Consider the following 20,683-nt stretch of genomic DNA (forward strand, 5'->3'; position numbering starts at 1 on the left):
TAAGAATACTTGTTTTCAGCCATGAAACTTATTCCTAGAGGAAAATTAATAGTGCATGACCTCACTGAATAGATGTTAGAATGAAGTAATGCCAGACTAAAACGCAAGTGGCAGAACAGATTGGCCACTCCCTGAAACAGGGGATATCCTTTTTCCATTGCTTCTACTTCTACTTACTTAGTTCATCCAAATACCAGTTTGACTGGCCTGCTTGTGTTTTCTCTGGGAGTGGATGATGGGTGTGGCTCTGCTGTGTAGGCTGTCTGGCTAGCCTTGTTGTCAATGAGCAACACGTCCCAAGACATTGTGTTCACTGGGCTCACAGGGCTGGTGGCATGCAGTGGTGTAAAGTAACTAAGTACATTTACTCAAGTACTGTACTTAAGTACACTTTTGAGGAATTCTTACTTTACTGGAGTGTTTCCAAATTTCAATATTTGTACTTCTATTCCACTACATCTCAGAGGCAAACATTGTATACTTTTTACTCCACTACAATTATTTGACAACTTTAGTTACTAGTTACTTTGATTATTATTACAAAATATGCATTAACCACTTCAGCCCTATGCAAACTTAGGCTATTTGAAAATAGCCGATCTACAAGCACACAACGCGTCGCTTTGCGACGCGTTGTGAGATTGTAGATCTGTTATTTTCAAAGCATTTTTATACATTTGGAAACTTGTGAAATGGGACATTCTGCAAAATGAGTACTTATACTTTCAGTACTTAAGTATATTTTAATGCGAATACTTTTGTACTTTTACTCAAGTACATTTTTAATACTGGACCTTTATTTGTAATAGAGTATTTCTACATTGTGGTATTGGTACTTTTACTTAAGTACAAAATGTGATTACTTCTTCCACCACTGGTGGCATGCATGGATGACAAGCATGGTGGATTAATAATATTTAGTTACTGTTGGGTAAACCAAAAAAGTCAAATCTGAATTTAAAAAGCTGCTCCTGTCTTGTTCTGCTTTGGATTATGAGCAAATGTTTTTTTTTTTTTTTACATGTAAGTTAACAGGCTATGACAGCAACTTACCAAATTAAGTCTCTCTTAGGAGGGGGCTAAGGCACCATATAAGCTTGTCGGGGTCCAGCTGTCACTTTGATCAATTAATCTCATTTTGTTCCATGGAATGTGGTGTGTAGCTGCTGTTTTATTGTCAATGGACGGAACAGGCTTCAGTGCTGAATAACATTGTGAATAATAGCAATAATATAATTTACACTTACAGTACAGTACGCTTGTAAAGTTCATAACATGTAAATGTACATAACACAATAATGAAAATGGAGGACAAAGATGTGAAAGTCTTTTCCCACTTTTGTATTTTGCCACATTATCTAAAATGTTAGACCAATGTTAGAACCGCAATGGATTTAAAAAATAATAATTTTAGCCTAAGTGTTTTACTGTACTTCCGTGCTGTTTCCATTTTTAACTAATAAAGTATTCAAAGACTAGAACTATGCTTTTGAAGGAAGGCTAGATGTGGATGAACTGCTGTCCAAGCTTATATCAGAGAAATGTATAACTGCCTTTGGCAGCAATTCAAAGAATTTCAACACCAAAATGTGTAGGTATTCAGTGTTAACTTGTTTGAAATTCAGAGAAACTTTTTTTTCTTTCATATTAGGCAACCTTAAAGCTACAATCTGGGAATTAGCTCTGACTGAATAAAACATAATTTTAACCAATCTGTATGGTAGAGTATTAATACATTATAACTAATACAGCTGCAGTGGTTGGTGATGGTCTCCATACTCTTCCATTGAAAAATGCAGTCCCTGGTGTCGGTTAGGACACCGACTGGTTGACAATATCAATTGGGTCAATAAGGTTAATTTTAGAGATGTCCGATAATATTGGCAATATACGAGAAAATATCATAAAATCGGGGGGAAGAAGCCAATATCGGACATCCCTAGTTATTTGAAGCAGACAATTGCACCCCAATGTGCCACAATCTTTATTGTAGATCAGATATTCTTGCAGTTAGAGACCATGGACATTTTGGATTTTAGTTTTAAATAACAAGAGATTGCTGTACACACCTGCATGCTTTAACAGTAGTCTTCATTTTGCATTTTAAAATATGTATATTAAAAAATCCCTGTCCACAATCCAAGCCTCATTTGGTGATTGTGGACTATAATGCTGCTTTTCTAACTGGGTTGCTAAGTTGATCCTGGTGCCAGTAACAAACTTCTATATAGTTGATGTCAACTCCAGTGTTGTCTCAGGTTCTTCTGGTTTCCTTTCCTGCCAGGCTGAATATTTTGCGGGGCGACAAAGGACGGACAATCGCTGTTTGAGGGAAAAACATAGAGAGTTGCTATGGTTTTATGGCAGTAGATAGGCTCTAATAGTGACACTTAACCTTAAAGAGCCTGTCCCAAAACAAATCTGTCCAATTCCCCACAGGGGCACCATGATAACAGATGAGAGTACCATGGCCCAGCCGAGTCCATAAGCCCAGTCAGGGTAAATGTAGTCGTTCATCATGAGCTGGTTGCCATCTGACATATACAGGAGAAAGGAACACTGGAAATGTATGGAAAGGTTATTTAAAAGTATTATGTTTGTCAATCAAACAAGTGAGTCAACTGTCAAAATTGAAATTCTATAAAAGTAATTTATGATACATGGCATTCATTTGTCATAATGGATAATAATTATAATAACAGATGTGTATTTTGTTACTACATGCTGTATTCTTGTATTGGTCGTGTCTGTACTCTTTACATTGGTTTCTTCTATTTTGTGTTTCTAACCAAAGAGTTCCAGAGCAGTAATCCAACACACAAAGCTAAAAGCTGCACTCTCCACAAATGTAATTTCACCAATTTATTGGCCACAGTGAGAATAGGGGAAGCCAATAAATTGGTCAAGTTGTACAGTTGATGGGCAACTTTTCACCTTAGGGTGTTGGATTCCAAAATTCCAAAATGTATTTAACTTAAAAAAATCACACCCTGTGTGAAGTGGGCGGTGTCTTGCTAGCTAATCACAATACTGAATGGAGTCAACCAATCATGTACAAAGGATAAATACATTTATTGAAACACTCTTTATGATGGACGAAACCATAACTTGAAAAAAACATTTTTTTGGTTTTTTTCAAGTTATGGTTTCTTATATAGGGCTATGCACATGTGTCATGTGACACTGGCCAATCACAGTCCTGAATAGACTGTGATTGGCCAATCACAGCGCAGGATAATTGTACAAATTTCCTGGGCCCAGATCACAGCGCAGGAAAATGTACATTTTTCCAAATCTCACTTATAGGGGCGGTTTCACCGCCCAAAAAAGAAGAGAATATCATGATAGCTAAACTCAAGACATGAAAAGCTGTGTGGGTATTGGGAGCTGGGTATTTCTGGCATCGAAAATGTTGTTGGGGGAGAGGAGTTGTTGGACAACAAATAATTCTGGTTTAAATCTGAACAGGATATAAACCTGGCCAACTCACCAGAGACAGCAGAGGAATTAAATACCTCCAGCACACGTTGAAAAAAGAACAAGGTTGTTGTCCGGTCATTTTCTTAGTAATATCATTAAAATGATCAACCCCTGTGGAGAAATAAAATGGTCTGTCAGTTCTAATACTCAAGTGTGTATTCATCATACGGATGTCTGAGTAAAACACCACATACAGTAGTTAATGTCATACATTTGTCACTGTGATAAACACCCTCCAAACAATCCTTCTCTTCAGCACATTTGAGTTATTGAAGCACCACTATTTAAAAAATGTAGATAGATACCTTCTATCTTGGCTTACTATAGGAGTGTGTGTGTAAAGTTTCACGCCAATCGGTCCAGTGGTGCCTGAGATTAGCTACTCACAGACCCTACCTGCTCTATCCAACTTCTATCCTCTATCTTCTCTCGAAAACTACAAATGATGGAGTGCACGCAAAAAAGATGTTAACCTGTGATGTGACAATAAAGATGATTCTGATTCTGATTCTGATTCTGATTCAGACATGGACATGGACATGGACAGGTGGACAGGCAGGGGCAAAAACATAGCGGAGACAAAAATCAAGACTGCAACTGAGTGGCTCAGTTAAAGACGGGGTGCCGTTATTTTCAGTGATCCCCCCCCCCCCCTAAAACATAATCATCAGGTATTATGGTTATACTAGGAGGAAGATTGTTTTCAAAAAAGTGCACAGAAATTGTTAAAATTATGTTTTTATGTGGACACGCCTCCAGTTCATTAAGTATACCTGGTTCTCACCTTAGCACCTCCTCCACCACCTTAGCACCACCCACCTGTCCTAGTCCCTCCTCCTCCTCATGCCCACACCTGTTGTGTTATGATAATGAGGGGGAGGGTATATTTTTACTATGTCACTAAAGGGCTGTTTTTCTATTGGCACGTTTGACCCTCAATGTTTCAGCCTCCAGGTAGAAACTCAAAATAGTCAGAGAAGATATAAAACACCATAAAAACACCACCAGGGGGCTTAATGAAGTTCTATCAACCTCATAGACACATGAAAAACAGAAAAAGTGCAAAACCATGGCACCACCTCTTTAAAATATCAAAAAGCTTTGCTTACCAAAAATCCAGCCCACCACCAGACATTCTAACGCAGCCATGACATCCAGGCAAGCTCTACAGCAACCATAATAATCAATGAGCAGAAATATATAGATCCCTCCCTATGAAGGAGAAAACATTTCACTATTGAACATCACTTTCACAAGAACAGTTACAGTAATCAAATGTTATTAAGTATTTAGGCCATTATTTGAATTTTTTTATGTCATCAGTATCTGCAATTATGCAGCCGATTTTGTATCAATTTTCATCCTCAAGTCATTAGGCAAACATTTTCAAATGTTTTCAAAATATAATAAAAAATAGCAGATGTACAAGCTTACTATGTGTTGCATTGCAATGCATTGTGAGCATGTTTATCTGCTCTTTATCTTAGAAATTGTTTGAATAAGGATAAATAAAATGCTATTCAGTATATGTTTTTTTTATCTATCAAAGGTATTTGCATTTCATTAAATACATTTTTTGATTAATAGTTAAATGCAAGTTAAATGTTCTAAAATATAATCAAATCTTTAATTTTTTCAAATTAATTAGATGTTTTGACAAAATATCAGTCAAAACATCTGTGGTCTAGGTCTCTCCAAAATCCTGATCGGCATCGGACCCAAAAATCTGGCATCGCCCGATTAGTCAGTATACTATTCACCTCAGTAACCAAGGTCAGTTGTATGAGGAAGCTGAAGGAACAGATGATGAGGACAAAGCTCTGCCGTCTTCCTGGCTTGCAAAACAGTGTAGGGAACATGTCACTCACTGAGGTGACCAAGCACTCCACGATCCCAAACAAATGAAACAAAAGAACAGTTCAGCTTTTAAGGCTGATTTATACTTAGTTGCCCATGGTGTCGCACCTAAAATAGCCGATCTACAAGCTTACGAGGTGTGAGCTTGTAGACGCACATAACCAAGTATAAATCAGGCATTACAGTATGTGCCTGATTGGTAATGGACTGATTCATAATCAATGAGCAGTGCAATGATTAACCTTACATGTGTGTCGACACATAATAAAAGTAGCATTAGGAAAAAGCAGATGTTCCAGAACTGAGGTAAACGGCATCATGGCTGCTGCCTGAGGGTAAGCAATGAACGCCAGACCAGGTCCTGTGTTAAGAATACAAGGAGAAGGAAAAAAGTTTGAGTCACCAAAATGATTAGGTTTAAAATGCATGTAAAATGGTGGTCTGGTCTTTGCACAGCAAAATCAGTTACTTTAACATACAAGCAGGTAATGTTATAGATAAACAGTACCTGAATCAGCCACCATCTCATTAGGAACCCCCTGTTTCAGAGCCATGAAGCCAAGCACAGAGAAGACAACGAATCCAGCAACAAAACTGGTTCCGCTGTTCAGCAGACACAGCCAAAAGCAGTCCCTAGAATTAATTGTGAGAGTGATTCATTACACTTCACTTATTTTTAAGGGATGTTCACACCAAGCACGATAACTATAATTATACCATAGGTGAGCGTCCACATTGAGGTTGTCCTTATAGTTTTGTGAGGACTCTGCCATGCACTTAGATTTTTTTTAAATCATTGTTATTTTACTGTTTAACTTTTGAAGACAACTTTGTAGGGACAAATAAAAATAAGTAATGAGTGAGTCATGCTTACTTGTAACAGTTGTTGTTAAGGTCATTATAACTACCCAAAACAATCAGAGTTCCAGCAGCCAAACTATAAGAGAAGAGTATTTGAGATCCGGCCTCGACCCAGACCTGCAGTGGAAAAACAAGAACAAAGCAATATAAATGTCGTCTTGTTAATATTTGCATATTATTGCACACTTTGTACAGTATTTGCCAAGTTACATTTCTGTAACTAACATACAACCATTTTGGCCATTAAAGGTGGTGTAAGTGATATTTTTTAATTTTCTAAGTGATGAGAATGAATATTCTGATTGGATACAATTTCTATCCTGATATAAAAATGTATGTTCTGTTTACTAAAGGGCAGATGGGGAGACCTCTATTACTGAAAAAAAAAACACTCTAGTGGTTCTCAAATTGGGGTCCGAGGACCTCCAGGGGTCCTTGAGGAGTTATGGGTCTGTGTATAAATGGGACCAAATGGACCCGATTCCATTATTACACTCACAGATTTTACAGAGTTGATTGGGGTCCCAGAGATAGAAAATTGTCTTCCTCTGCCTCATGCGTAACAAAGAGATTGACTGCTCTAGAGCTATGATTACAAGAGATTTGAACAAAATATTTGTATTTTAATGGAAACACGGCACTTTCATATAATATTGCAGTGACTTTCATTGTAGTTAATAAATACTGGTTAATATTTCATATTCTGGATGTTTGTATGGTGTAACTAATCAGATTTGTATGCACATCGCTGAATGTTTACAGATAAATGGAAACGGTTGAGTGGGGACACAATTTACAATGTCAGTTGTACTTTGCATACAGTATGTACATACTGCCAGGCTAATTGTACAATGTTGGCAATGTGTAAAAAAAAGTTACTGTACCTCAGGGTCAGACACGTGGCTCAGGTCTGGATACAGGTAGAACTTAACCCCTTCCCAAGCTCCAGGAAGCGTCAAACCCCTGACTAGCAGGACTAGGAGCATTATATAGGGGAAAGTAGCTGTGAAATACACTACCTAAACAGAACAAATTGAGAGAACAATATATGAGATGAATTATCCCATGAAACCTATGATGGAAAATAATTATGTAATATGCCTTCATGTATTAACATCTCTGTGTTGTATGTCTATGCAGTGTGTGCACAGGTTTTTGCTTATCAATTATTATCACAGGACCTTTCCTGAGGATTTGACACCCTTCCAGATACTGAAGTAGCAAAACACCCAGCAAGCCAGAAGACACACAGGTAGCCAGGGCTGTTAGTGACCCGATCGTTCACTTTGTGATACAAGCGCCAAATTTTCCACAAAGTTTCTTCTGGACCTACTTTTTCCCAAAAGCCCGTTAGCCAAGCAAAAAGAAACAATATGGCTGCCATTTTCCAAAATGGCTGCCGGCGAAAGACATGCTATGTGGTTTTTGACCTGGATTGTGATTGGATAATCCAATTTGGATTATTTTGGCATCAGAATATAGTTTTGACTTCCCCGCACCCCTTCCCCCCGTTAGCCACCCAAATAAACCCCAATATAGCTGCCATTTTCCAAAATGGCTGCCAGTGAAAGACATTTTATGTGTTTCTTTTACCTGGATTGAAATTATTTTGGCATCAGAATGCCAAAGTTTTGACTACCCCCCGCCCCACAGTACTGTACTGTACTGTACTGTACTGTACTGTGCTGTGCTGTGCTGTGCTGTGCTGTGCTGTGCTGTACTGTACTGTACTGTGCTGTATTGCTATTGTACAGTACTGTACTGTACTGTACTGTGCTGTATTGCTATTGTACAGCACAGTACTGTACTGTACTGTACTGTACTGTACTGTACTGTACTGTACTGTACTGTACTGTACTGTACTGTACTGTACTGTACTGTACTGTACTTTGCTGTACTCTACTGTACTGTGCTGTATTGCTATTGTACAGCACAGCACAGTACTGTACTGTACTGTACTGTACTGTACTGTACTGTACTGTACTGTACTGTACTGTACTGTACTGTACTGTACTGTACTGTACTGTATTGTTATTGAACAGCACTGTACTGTACTGTACTGTATTGTTGTTGGTTACCAGTTCACGATTTAGTGAAGAATCTAGGCCCTGAAGAATCTCATATAAAAAAAAAAAAATCATATTGGCATCCTTTTCTTTCACGCTTTCACTGGATGTGATGTCATGTTAGCCTTTCGTGGGAAAAGGCAAAAAGACAGCATGGCAAACCCGGCAAGTGGCCTGAAGTGTCTCATGTCTTCCAGAAGCTCAGTCAATACCCAACAGTAACAGTGCATGACAAGAACAGCACTGCTGATGGGGTTGATGATGCAATATTTTACCTGTTTGCATGGAAGCAGAGGTCCTATGATGCCATTCCACCTACAAGGGCATCTCTTGCACATCATGTGAAGCATGCCACTTATCAAGTTGCCCGTGTCTGAAGCCAGGCAACTGTATGTCAAATGCATACAGAGAGCCCTGCCAGCTGGGGATGGCGAGCAGAAGATGATATTTGGCAAGTAGCGTGGAGGACACTCTACCAATTGCCCAGATTTGTGAACAACTGACAAAATGCCGGTGCAAGACTGAATGTCGTGGTAGATGCAGTGCTACCGCTTTGGCCTTCAGTGCACACAGCTGAGTGCCAGCAAATGTGACGATTAGAACCATTTGTGATCCAGGGGGGGGGGGGTAAAAACTCATATGTTGATACCAAAATAATCTAAATCCAATCACAATCCAGGTCAAAATACACATAAAATGTCTTTCCCCAGCAGCCATTTTGGAAAGTGGCAGCCATATATATATTTTTTTGCGTGGCTAACGGGGGAGGGGCGGGGGGGAGTCAAAACTATATTCTGATGCCAAAATAATCAAAATTGGATAATCCAATCACAATCCAGATCAAAATACACATAAAATGCCTTTTGCCTGAAGCCATTTTGGAAAATGGCAGCCATATTGTTTTTTTTTTCACGTGGCTAACGGGGGGAGGGGGCAGGGGAGTCAAAACTATATGTTGATACCAAAATAATCAAAATTCAATCACAATCCAGGTCAAAATACACATAAAATGTCTTTCGCCAGCAGCCATTTTGGAAAATGGCAGCCATATTGGATATTTTTGCGTGGCTAACGGGCTTTTCTGCAAAAGTAGGTCCTAGGCATTGTTCATGCCACATTTGGCGCTTGTATCACAAAGTGAACGATTGTAACATAAAAATGGACTTAACAGCCCTGACTATTAGGGTCAAATCCCATCTGATGCTGCCCAGCTCCCCAATACCTCCAGAGATGGACAACACTCGATGTCTGATGTAAGGAGGAATTTAAAGGGAGACCAAATGTGAGCTTACTCAGCTTAGTATATAGAGAAATGTAATGATGATTATGACGCAAATTGTAATGGATTATGTGTTTTGGTTCTGTAACTCTCTTGTTCTATTAAACATTAAAACATGTTTACAAAAAAGTACTTATGCAAAGTTGAATTTGTGTGATAGCAAATACAGGAGACTTACTCCCAAAATTCACTAGCAGCAGAGGTGGCATTGGTTAACAAGGTTGAGTTTGTTGTCAGGTTTGGAGACTGGGAATGCCAAATCTGATCATCCACAGTCAGCTGTATGGATTATTAGACAAAATGAATGAAATTACGTAATCAAAGTATTCATGGGAAAGAGACATAGACTATTTTTCTGATGCTAAAACTGTTAGAACAAATTAACTATTTTCATTTAAACAAAATAACAACTCTAAACCATTAAAATACTCAAATGAAATATTACTGATGTGCAAAAGGTGGGAATCATTTACCATCATCTAGTGTCTAGATGAAGAATTACAGGAAGCCACAAAGGTCTCTCTCTCTCACACACACACACACACACACACACACACACACACACACACACACACACACACACACACACACACACACACACACACACACACACACACACACACACACACCCCCACACACACACACACACACACACACACACACACACACACACACAGAGCTACAGGTGCGGCACTCATTGAAATGAAGTCCACAATGTAAACTTTACCTGTGTTCCAGGTGTTTTCACAGCTGGCCCAGGGGAGCTGGGATTTGAAGGAGAATATCAGATAGAGGAGAGCCCAGGCCTGGATTACGATATAGATGAAGTCATAAAGTTTTATCAGCAGATGTCCATATCCAATTCCCAAGGTGCAGATTCAAAAGTTATCATTTCAATACACATTGCTTCATAAAATGAAATGCTCAAATCAGCAGAATGTTTTCAAGTCATGAAGTGGGTGTCAGACGCGTGGTAGCCACCATGCTATTACTGCAGTATAACATGACTTCAAAGGGCCCTAATAATTCCTTGCATTCCAACAGGGCTTTGCACTGGTGCAGTGCTCAGGCTCTAATAATAATAATAAAACATTACTTCCCTTGATATTAAGTGCCATGTGTATAATGCAATTAAGTTTTGTCTTTTGCCTTAAAATTCTCACCCTTTGCCAATGGGCAAATCTTTGTCCAGCAGGTGACCATTCCTTCCTGGGTGTACTGACCAATCACATTCTCCAGCAGGAAGAGAGGTATCCCATACACCACGGCTAACAGACCGTATGGCAACAGAAAGGCTCCTATGTAGAAAATGGCACGCATACTCTAGACATACATTTCCAAAACCATCTAAATACATAATAATCATTCAAAAGAAAAATCCCATGGATCTAATACTCACAACTCATGATAATTATTAGGCTATACCCACAACGATTATCTATTAAAGAACCTAATATCTTTCAATAATATTCACCTACACCATTCTTGTAACAACAAGGTATGGGAATCGCCACACATTTCCCAGTCCAACCACATTTCCTGCAACGACCAGAAGATACTCTGTTTTACTCGCCCACAGTCCTCTGCCGTCAATAATTGTTTCCTTTTTCTCTCGCCTTCTTTCTCTACTCATCTCTTCCAAATATGTCTCTCGTAGTACAACACCTATGTTGCTTGTGATTCCAGAATGCAGGTGAGTTCCTTTTTATTGGAATTGTTGCACATTGACAAACAAACTGTCACTTCCTGAAGTGAACAGAAAAAGCCTGTAGTACCAGTATCCCCCCCTTCACTACTACCATTAGATCCTGGGGCCTCTGAGTCACCAACAGGCCCATCTAGAATTTACTTAAATATAAATATTTAAATACATAAAATATATTTAAATATAGATTAATTCTCAAGTGGGCCCCTCAGGCTGCAGTACAAGTAATATATGCTGTGGCCGTTTGACTAACAGGAATAACGTCTAACACAGGTTAAGTATTTTCTATTTATTTTACATGCAAATAAATAGGTACAAATAAGTAATAATACTGTTGGTTATAGACTAAATCCTAAATAAAATGTCTACGGGTGATTTGTTGACCTGCATGCCATACAACTTTAGGGTTTTTGCATGCCACTGTTGCTGCCCCTCACATTTGCTACATGTATAATTCTCCACACCTCTAATTGATAGATTATTTAAACTGAGGTTAGAAAAGCCATTAGTTTCAGTTATCTGGTCACACATTAAGTATGACAATTAAATTGTACATTATTAATGAGGTCCTACCACATCACAAAGGCATTCTGTTCATTGTCAGTAATTCACATGTCTAGCCGTGTAAGGGTCTATGGAAATCGTAGAATAAGTTAGAAGTAAGAAAAATAAACTAAAACTGACATTTGCTATAGAAAACACAAAAAAACTATATCTTTTTTTTAGAAAAGAACAACTTTAATACATTTCATCTGAGCATTGTTTTCACAAAAAGACAAAGATGTGCAGATACAAGACTCAAGACCTAAACTCACTGAAGCAGCACATCACATCCTTTATGCCTCGAGGTATTGTTAAGGAGTTTTAGTGCTACTTTCCATACAACCATCTTTTGAATAAGCATTGAACATGCCAATACATCATTGGCATTGGTATTGACATGACAAACAGTGATTCATTAGGCTAAAACAATACCTTGCAGTGCCATTAGGAGACAAATAGCCGGTCAGAAACCTCTTTTTTTACTCAACCACCATGTATTCAAATGATACTGTTGATATTCAAACTGGTGTCCAAGACCAAAAGGTTATTACTAAGGTCACTCAACAAACAAACAAGTGTATTCAAGCCATACAGAAAATGTGTGGATCTGTGAGTTTTCCTTGACGCCCATCGAAGGAAGCAACCAAAGGTGTTGCATCCTCTTGCTATATTTATTGTATGATGTTGTATGTTTAACCAAAGTGATGTTTACCAACAGAGCCAGGCTACACAAAAGACCCTGAAGTCCCCTAAGCCTGAGTTATACTTAGTTGCGTGCAGGTGTTCTGCATTAAGAATAGCTGATCTAAAAGCTCACAACGCATTGCAGTACAACACATTGTGAGCTTGTAGATCAGCAATTTTCTAAGTAAAAGTAAGTTTTAATATTTGTTATTCCTCCATCCAGATAAAGAACTCCCTCCATCTTCCATCATTTCTTTTGGAAGAATCCCATAATTGAAGCTTGCTTAGTTCCTTTGCTTGCGTTCGCAGCACTTTTCTTTTCTTTCTTTTTCTTGTCATCGTCTTTCTTGCTTGTTGGTAGTTTAGCCTGGACGGGATGCTTTGATGCCACTTTGCTGGAAGGAGCCTCCTCTTCAGTCTCAGAGTACGACTCACTCTCGTAGCCTTTCTCTGTTACTATGGGCAGCAGAACACATCTGGATTCAATATTCAGCGCCAAACTTTTACCTGTTTCGATACTTTTATCAACAAAAACATAAGCATGTATGACCTATGAACCCTGGTGTTATTCCCTTGTTAACATCTGTTAAATATCTTTTATTTGTGCAGTACGTGAATTTAATTCCTTTAGGCTTGTTCTTTACTGTATTTCATGGCTGCAGTCACAGGAACAATTTGTAGTAGAGATATGCCGTTTTGAATTTGAGATAACTGGTATATTAAATATCGAAGTTGTGTGTTACTTTAATGGAGGCTGATGCACCTACCCATGCACCCATCTTCATCCAGAAACATACGAGATTTCATGACTCGCCTCCTCTTCCTCCTTTTCCCATCGGAATGCTGCTGCTGTGGAAATACACAGATAAACATGCTGAGGGAGAGACATTTTGGTAAAATATCACAACACTAAGTAAATCTACATGCTGTCATTAACCATATTCCAGAATGATGCAAGAGCAAAATAGTTTCTGCCAGAACATGGTCACAACAGTTAGTCTGCTTACATTTGCATGTGAAAGTGACTCCTCCTTCACGTCCTTTTCAGGACATGGTGATGGCTCTCTCCTTTTCTGTGGCTGTGGAGAATCTGGAATCACTGGGGAAGCAAACAGTTACCATTATTTAACATTTGTTAACCACTTAGGCCCTATATACTTCGTCGTATGACAAATAGCGAAAATAGCAGATTGGCTATTTTTGCCATTTGTAATATTTTTTGTCAATTTTCGCCTATAATGACATGCCCAAAATAGAGAGGCCAGGTTGGGTTTAGTTTGAACATGCCGACCGTCTGGGGGATTTAAAGGACAATGGATCCAGAAAACTCACCTTCCTCCTCCTCATCATCGTCACTACTCTCTGACACAGGCCTTTTAATCCTGCGTCGTTTCTTCTTATCCATTTTTTCTTCTTCACTGTCAGATTCCTGTATGCGTTTGGTTTTACTTCAGAGGATCAAAATAAGGAATAAAAATAACACTTAAGTGTTAATTTACCCATATTTGAGCAAAATATTTCACTGACCTAAAAATTGTATATGGAAGCACTAACGATTTATCCGTATAGTGCTTCATAACTTAATACTCAGACACATGGGATACAAACTCCCTTTCTCTCTCTCTCTCACACACACACACACACACACACACACACACACACACACACACACACACACACACACACACACACACACACACACACACACACACACACACACACACACACACACACACACACACACACACACACACACACACACACACACACACACACACACACACACACACACACACACCTCCTAATATCTTTCTTGGTGTCCTTGGCTTGTTCCTGTGGTACATCGATCTGTTTGTCCTCGGGCCGTGATGCTGAAGGTCTCGGCTCCTCTGAAGACAGTGGCTGGACCTCCTCTTCCTTCTTCTCAATCTTCTCAGGTCTCTCTGGCGGGCCAGGACACACGTTTATTTAGGAAACATTCAAAATACTTTGAATTCCGTGTTTACCTGACACATTCAAGTTAAACCAAGTGACATCGTTTTTATTTATTTTTTTGGTTTATTTGGTAAGATTTCACTGATGCAGAAAGGCAAATAAACATCTATGTAAAAAAAAAAAGAGTGCCAAATACTGACTTTTAATTTTGTACGACTAAAGCACCTTAGTGCAGGTTGAGAGTAAAGGGCCATCCAGCCCAACAATGATAACTACAAAGAGAACTATATAACAATACCGTACTGATGTGAGCATCCACACTGATCAAAGATAACGTTCTATAAATGTTTTGAACACAACACCAGTGTAAGCGTTTCTATTGTTCATCAAATCTGAGCCAAATGACATTGGTCGTTCCGTTATACAGTAGTTGTGGTGTGGACTCCACCATCCATTTGAGTTAAAACAACAAAAAAATGATATTCACTTATTGTTATCTTTCTTGGTGTGGACGACCCTTAACCCATTAAGGCCTGAGTTTGATTCTTAAAATGTTTTCTAAATCCTAGCAGATTCTTGAAAAAAAATGTTTTTAACGATTTTTCAAAAATAGCAGATCTACAAGCTCATAGCACGGCACTCGGTGCCGCGCTATGAGCTTGTATATCTGCTATTTTTGAATAGCCAAAGAAATCTAAAGTGACACAGATGCGTTCCAGGTCTTGGGTTAAAGGCAGTGAGGTCAGGTTGGTGTGAAGGACTGCAGCTTTGAAACACTCACTTGCTGCTTGGTTCCCAAAGAAGTTGCTCATAGGATTGGTCTTTCCCGCTGGTTTGCTTTTGGGGGCCTCAACCTAGAATACATAAGTGAAAGTATTTCATTGAATTCTTCATAACAAAGGATCAAATTAATCAATGAAACTGTGATTTCCAAATACTCCTACATTCAAACACAAACCCACACAAACACTTCAGCCCTTATGACAGGCTCTGCTACATCTATATCTATAGATGCATGGAATATATGTGTGTGTGTGTGTGTGTGTGTGTGTGTGTGTGTGTGTGTGACACATACGTTCTCTTTATCATACTGTCTTTTTGTCTATGCCTTCCCTATGGTACCATATTTGTGTACTCGTTCACTTATTTGATCTGTGCATCTAGGCCTTGAGTGATGTCTATTTGGAGCTGCTAAACTATTGCTCTATTCCTAATGTGTCTTTTTTGGGATCCCAAAAACACCCATGTACTGCCTATAATTAGTCCATTGGCTTTTTTGCCTCTTAAAACTGTATTGTGTTGCATTATGTCATTACATTATGTCACACAAATGAATGAATTTCGATTTTTCTAAAGATGTATTGAATTTCTATTTTTCTAAAAATGAATTAGAATGAATGAATCTCTATATTTCTATTTTTCTAAAGATTAATTGGATTTCTATTTTTCTAAAAGATGAATTGAATTTCTATTTTTCTAAGAATTAAATGAATTTCTATTTTTCTAAAAATGAACTGTTTTTTCTAAAAATGAACTGATTTTCTGTTTCTCTACTCATTATACTGTTTGTTAGCCTGGTAAACCCTCCCTCCGGAAATCTCATTTCTATTTATGAGATTTCCGGAGGGAGGGTTTACCAGGCTAACTGTTTGTAGCCTGTCCCCTTAAGATGGGGGGGGGGGGGGGTGTGTCCATTATCCCCGACACAGCTGGGACTTGATTGTTTGCTCCCTATTTTAACCTGCCTATGTCTGCACTCCTCATACCTGATGAAGACCCGAAGGGGTCGAAACGTTGTGTGCTGTGAGCCTTAAATAAAATTGTGGTCGCTGGAGCGTCAACAGTGTGCAGACTTCCTTTTCTTTCTATGGTGTGTATTTTTGAGTCCAGCACCTGCACATTTTTATGGAGATGTGCATGCATCCCTTTTTGTTCTGTGTGTGTGTGAGACACTGTCTTGCGCATAACCTGAGGACCGTCTGACCGATCGCCTAGAAAACAAGTATGTGTTACAAATTGTGTAACAATTGTTCTAACATGTTCTAAGTGGTATGCGCACAAACTTAGTAAATGAGATATTCCTAATTTTCCAAGCCAAATGAGTTTGCTCTTACAGGTCAGCTGAGTCAAAGAATCCAGCTCCCAGAATGCCCATCACTAATGAAAACATACCACAGGTGCCTCTTCTTTGGGCTCTGGCTTGATCTCTTTGCCAGCTTCCTGCTTCTTGGAGGCGGGCTTACTGGCAAACATTCCCATGATGCCTTTAGGGGGCTTTGTTGTAGGTTTGGAGGTCAAGCTAGCATGGCCATTCACAGTGGGTTTGACACGTTGAGGCTCTGTTGTAGGAGCCTGCATCACATCCTGAGCCTGCTGCACCTCTGCTCTAGACATGGGCACCGCACTGGCACACTGGATAGCACTGTATCTGGAAACAGATACAGTGTCAAATAATTCACCAAATAGGGTTTTACTCGTCATACAATATAATTCATTTAAAAAAGACAACATCTGCAATATTTTTTAATCACTATTTGCATTCCTATTCAGCATCAGCAAACACTGTACTGTATGCACTAAAGCATATCGTCGCTTCTATACAATGTACTTTCTTTTAATTTTCATTAACTTTTCAGGAAATGGAAAAAAAAACTATATTCCAATGAAGTTACAGTATTATTCTAGTCACAAGCTCTTGTTACTACTTTTGATTTGTTAAAACATTTATAAAATCCAGACAGACTTAACCACTGGCATCATTATTTTGGGCGTGTTATTATTGGGGGAAATTGTAAAAACTTAGAAATTCTAAAAAAAAAAAGAGGAAAATAGATCTACAAGCTCACAACATTACAATGCATTGTGAGCTCATACAGTAGGTCGACTATTTTCTCTACTTTAGTGATAAAATAGGGCATTAATTTATGAAAAAACACAAAAGGAGTAAATATGGGGCTACAAGGTTTCTGCCAGACAGAATATAGACATACTTGCTGCAGTTCTTCATATTGTCTTTCACAGCGTCATAGTCAACACTGTACAGAGGACCACTGTCCTTCAGGACAGCTTTCTGGACACTGTACACATGGACACTAACAGTAACGCTCATCTTGGACTTCACGTCTGCAAAAGATGACATTTGTAAGTCTGGGACCAGAAGATGTACATCACATCAATGTACAGTGTTTCCTTCCTCAACAGTTACTCAGCAGTAGTAAGGTGGCAACATAGCAAGGAAAAATAATGACCATAATTTAGGGATTTCAGGAATACTGTATGTATAAATAGAACATTTTACAATGTAGGCGTCCAGAACGATTTACAAAAAGCAAGGTAAATAATCACATACATAGAAAGGTAAATAATCACATACATAGAATGCAGAGAGACAGTGTAGTGCCTCAAGAAACTAGGATACCAGGAAAACAATGAACTAGCATCTGTCTAAACAAAACAAAACAAAAATCTAAGAGACAAAACTGAAAACAATTCAATTTCAAACTATTTCAAACCACTGTATCAAAACATGACACGGCCACTTAGGAGTATCCTTAACTCACCTTCCAGCTGGTCTTCTCGCACCACTGACACCTTGTGACACTGACAAACAAAGACAAACAGCAAGCATGAGACAAAATATGATCAGAGTTGAGGTTGGATCACTGACATGTCAAAGCAGGATGAAAACCGAAAATCGATCAGAGGGAATCATCAGGAGTTCCTTTTCGCCGTTCCTTACCGTAAGGCCATTTTCAACCAATTTTCCGGACACAAGATATGTAGCATGAAGTGGTTCTGAGCTTTCTTTTCTCTTGTGATCCAGGTAATGGTAAAGCATTCTGGAATGAATACAAAGCATTTATTCTGGAATATTAAGACAATAGACATATGACTGTGATAATATACCACAGTTTATTATTCATATTCATGATTAGAAAGCAAGGTAAACTGGTGGTGGTGTGGTCACTAGGTTATCAGCAAGTTAATTTCTGAATTAGAAAAAGGTCAGTAAAGTGTATGCGTGTTCAGACAAGGAAGTGCTGATGAGATATTGGCACAAACCCTTTCAGCCAATCACAATGCGGAGTCAGAACTAGCTGAGGTAAATACAATAGTAATTTGTTTAAAGTTAATGATGTTTACTCCATAGGTGGTGAGATACATTCTGCAGTATCAGTATAATTTGCAGATGTTATTATATAATCATGTGGACCTTTTCAAACTTGAACATCATATACAATTTAATTGGTCCAAGTTTATTTCCTAAACTTGGACCGAAGCTGTTCCCTAGCAAAGCAATTCCACTGACAAGGTCTGTGCCGTGGTTAGGCCTGTCATAATTATTACATAATCGCAATTATTTAAGATAATTGCAATTCTTTTTGCATAATCGTTTCCATGTTAAAAAATTGCCTATTTTTGCTCTTTTTAAATTGTTTTGAAAGTATAAAATTATGTCAGTAATTTCTTTGTATATTTAAGTTATTTGACATATCTGCCCTGTGCATTTTGAGTACAAAACCTAAAAGGCAAACAGGAAATTACATTTGTATTCATATGTTCCAATGTTCAATGCCAAAAACACAATTACGGTAAATCATTAATAGCTATTATTTGTATATTTGTACAATTAATCGTCAACTTATATTTTGTAACAGTGACAGCCCTAACTGTGGTCTACATTGTCTGTCAGTGAGTGGTTCTCAAAGTGGGGTCCAGGGACCCTCAGGGTTCCTTGAGAGGGTTTCAAATGGACCCTTAAAAAAAGGTCTGTAACTCTGAGAGTGCACAAGTGTAACCAATTGGACCCGGACCCATTTGTACACTCAAGAGTTATGGGGGTTTATGTGGATCATTAAAGTCAAATCACACTCACTGCATGTGTCTTCAGTATTTTGCACTGTGCCTTTAAGGCAATGGGTGTTGTCGGGTATTAGAGAATATGTATAACTTGCAGTCAAAGTGATTCTGGTCAGTATAAACACATTGCTTAGTTATTTGTTTAAGCATTAATCTGTGGTATTCACATTCACACAGCATGTAGGTCAGGATATCACTCACTGTTTTGCTGTGTTGACATGGACCCCGAGAGTGAGACTCAGCCATTTGTAGGTCACCTGTTAGGTCCATACAGCATGAGCTACTGTTAGTTAGCTGGATTACACCAAGTTAGCTTATAAACACAGAGAATCAGCCAAATCACTGTAAATTATATGGCACAATGCAACATAAACGAGAGGCTGTTAGAGTTCAGTTTCTTGAGTAAAGTAGCCATCGTTAAAGCTGAAATGTTGACGTTACTTAGCACGGCTACCCCAGTGAGCAGCGTCAGTAAATCAATGATAACATGTAATAAACAATAGCTTGTCTATAAATTAGCAGCAAAATGAGGGCGTGTGTCGGATTCCACTTACTATCTTGTTGTGATCGTTCACAAACTCATCGATATTATCTAAATAAAGTTCGTCCATTGTGTTTCCTTGTTGACAGGAGGAAAATGTTGCCTCAGCGCGGGAATACAGTGAAGCGCTTTATTTACTTCCGGTCTAAGCTCACGTGTGCTCCTCTGTTTCCGACATCCATTTGTGGGGCACTGCTGCCATCTAGCGGTAAGAAACAGGACAACAGACAGCGTTAAAGGTTGCCTGGTTTGGTTTAAACGTTTATTGTTAAGAAGTTAAACCGAAGGTAGACCTATATTCTGATAGTAACAGCGGTGTAAAGTAACAAGGTAGGCTACTACTTAAGTACAATGTTGAGGTACGTTTTACTTTACTGGAGTATTTCCAATTTCCAATAATTTTTTTTCCTACTCCACTACATCTCAGAGGCAAATGTTGTACTTTTACTCCACTACAATTATTTCAAAACGTAATAGTTAATTGCTTTGTAGATTTTGATTACTATTACAAAACATACATTAACCACATTCAGCCCTACATTTTGACCATTTGAAAATAGCCGATCTACAAGCTCAAAATGCATCACGAGGCATTGTGAGCTTGTAGATCTGCTATTTTCAAAAGAATTTTTTATACATTTTATACATTTGAAAACTTGTGAGTGAAATGGGACATTCTGCATAATGAGTACTTTCTACTTTTGGTACTTCAAGTACATTTTGATACTGGTACTTTTGTACTTTTACTTTTACTTTTTTTAAAAACTTTTTAAAGTAAATGTTGAATTCCGGACTTCTACTTGTAACAGAGCATTTCTACATTGCAGTATTGATACTTTTACATAAGTTAAAAAAATATGTACTTTTCCCAC

The 20,683-nt window shown here is 38.4% G+C and overlaps 1 protein-coding gene and 1 pseudogene across 3 annotated transcripts; both read right to left on the reverse strand.

Annotated features, from left to right (window-relative positions):
- Positions 1-2,190: 2,190 nt before the first annotated feature.
- LOC308093457 (sodium- and chloride-dependent GABA transporter 3-like) lies at positions 2,191-11,176 on the reverse strand (annotated as a pseudogene). The gene is made up of 15 exons: positions 11,018-11,176; positions 10,707-10,841; positions 10,257-10,408; positions 9,722-9,804; positions 9,443-9,512; positions 7,380-7,442; positions 7,083-7,217; positions 6,212-6,315; positions 5,846-5,970; positions 5,585-5,698; positions 5,241-5,315; positions 4,590-4,692; positions 3,491-3,591; positions 2,467-2,534; positions 2,191-2,322 (listed from the first exon to the last, which is right to left on the reverse strand). The product of its transcript is annotated as a sodium- and chloride-dependent GABA transporter 3-like (transcript).
- A 795-nt stretch (positions 11,177-11,971) lies between these two features.
- Positions 11,972-19,949, reverse strand: pold3 (polymerase (DNA-directed), delta 3, accessory subunit). Of its 2 annotated transcripts, none has more exons than XM_080440849.1 (12): positions 19,825-19,949; positions 19,472-19,527; positions 18,150-18,249; positions 17,971-18,010; positions 17,401-17,533; positions 16,583-16,838; positions 15,192-15,264; positions 14,274-14,418; positions 13,808-13,923; positions 13,483-13,574; positions 13,243-13,321; positions 11,972-12,931 (listed from the first exon to the last, which is right to left on the reverse strand). In XM_080440849.1, exons 1-12 carry the CDS (start codon positions 19,879-19,881, stop codon positions 12,723-12,725), a joined length of 1,356 nt encoding a protein of 451 aa, XP_080296975.1. In that variant the 5' UTR covers positions 19,882-19,949; the 3' UTR covers positions 11,972-12,722. The 2 variants fall into 2 exon arrangements, with proteins under 2 accessions (XP_080296975.1, XP_080296974.1); XM_080440848.1 differs by having other exon boundaries at positions 13,243-13,324.
- Between the last annotated feature and the right edge of the window lie 734 nt (positions 19,950-20,683).

Source organism: Gymnoscopelus braueri, assembly GCF_963280865.1.
Source record: "Gymnoscopelus braueri genome assembly, chromosome: 10".
In the NCBI taxonomy this organism is placed as follows: domain Eukaryota; kingdom Metazoa; phylum Chordata; class Actinopteri; order Myctophiformes; family Myctophidae; genus Gymnoscopelus; species Gymnoscopelus braueri.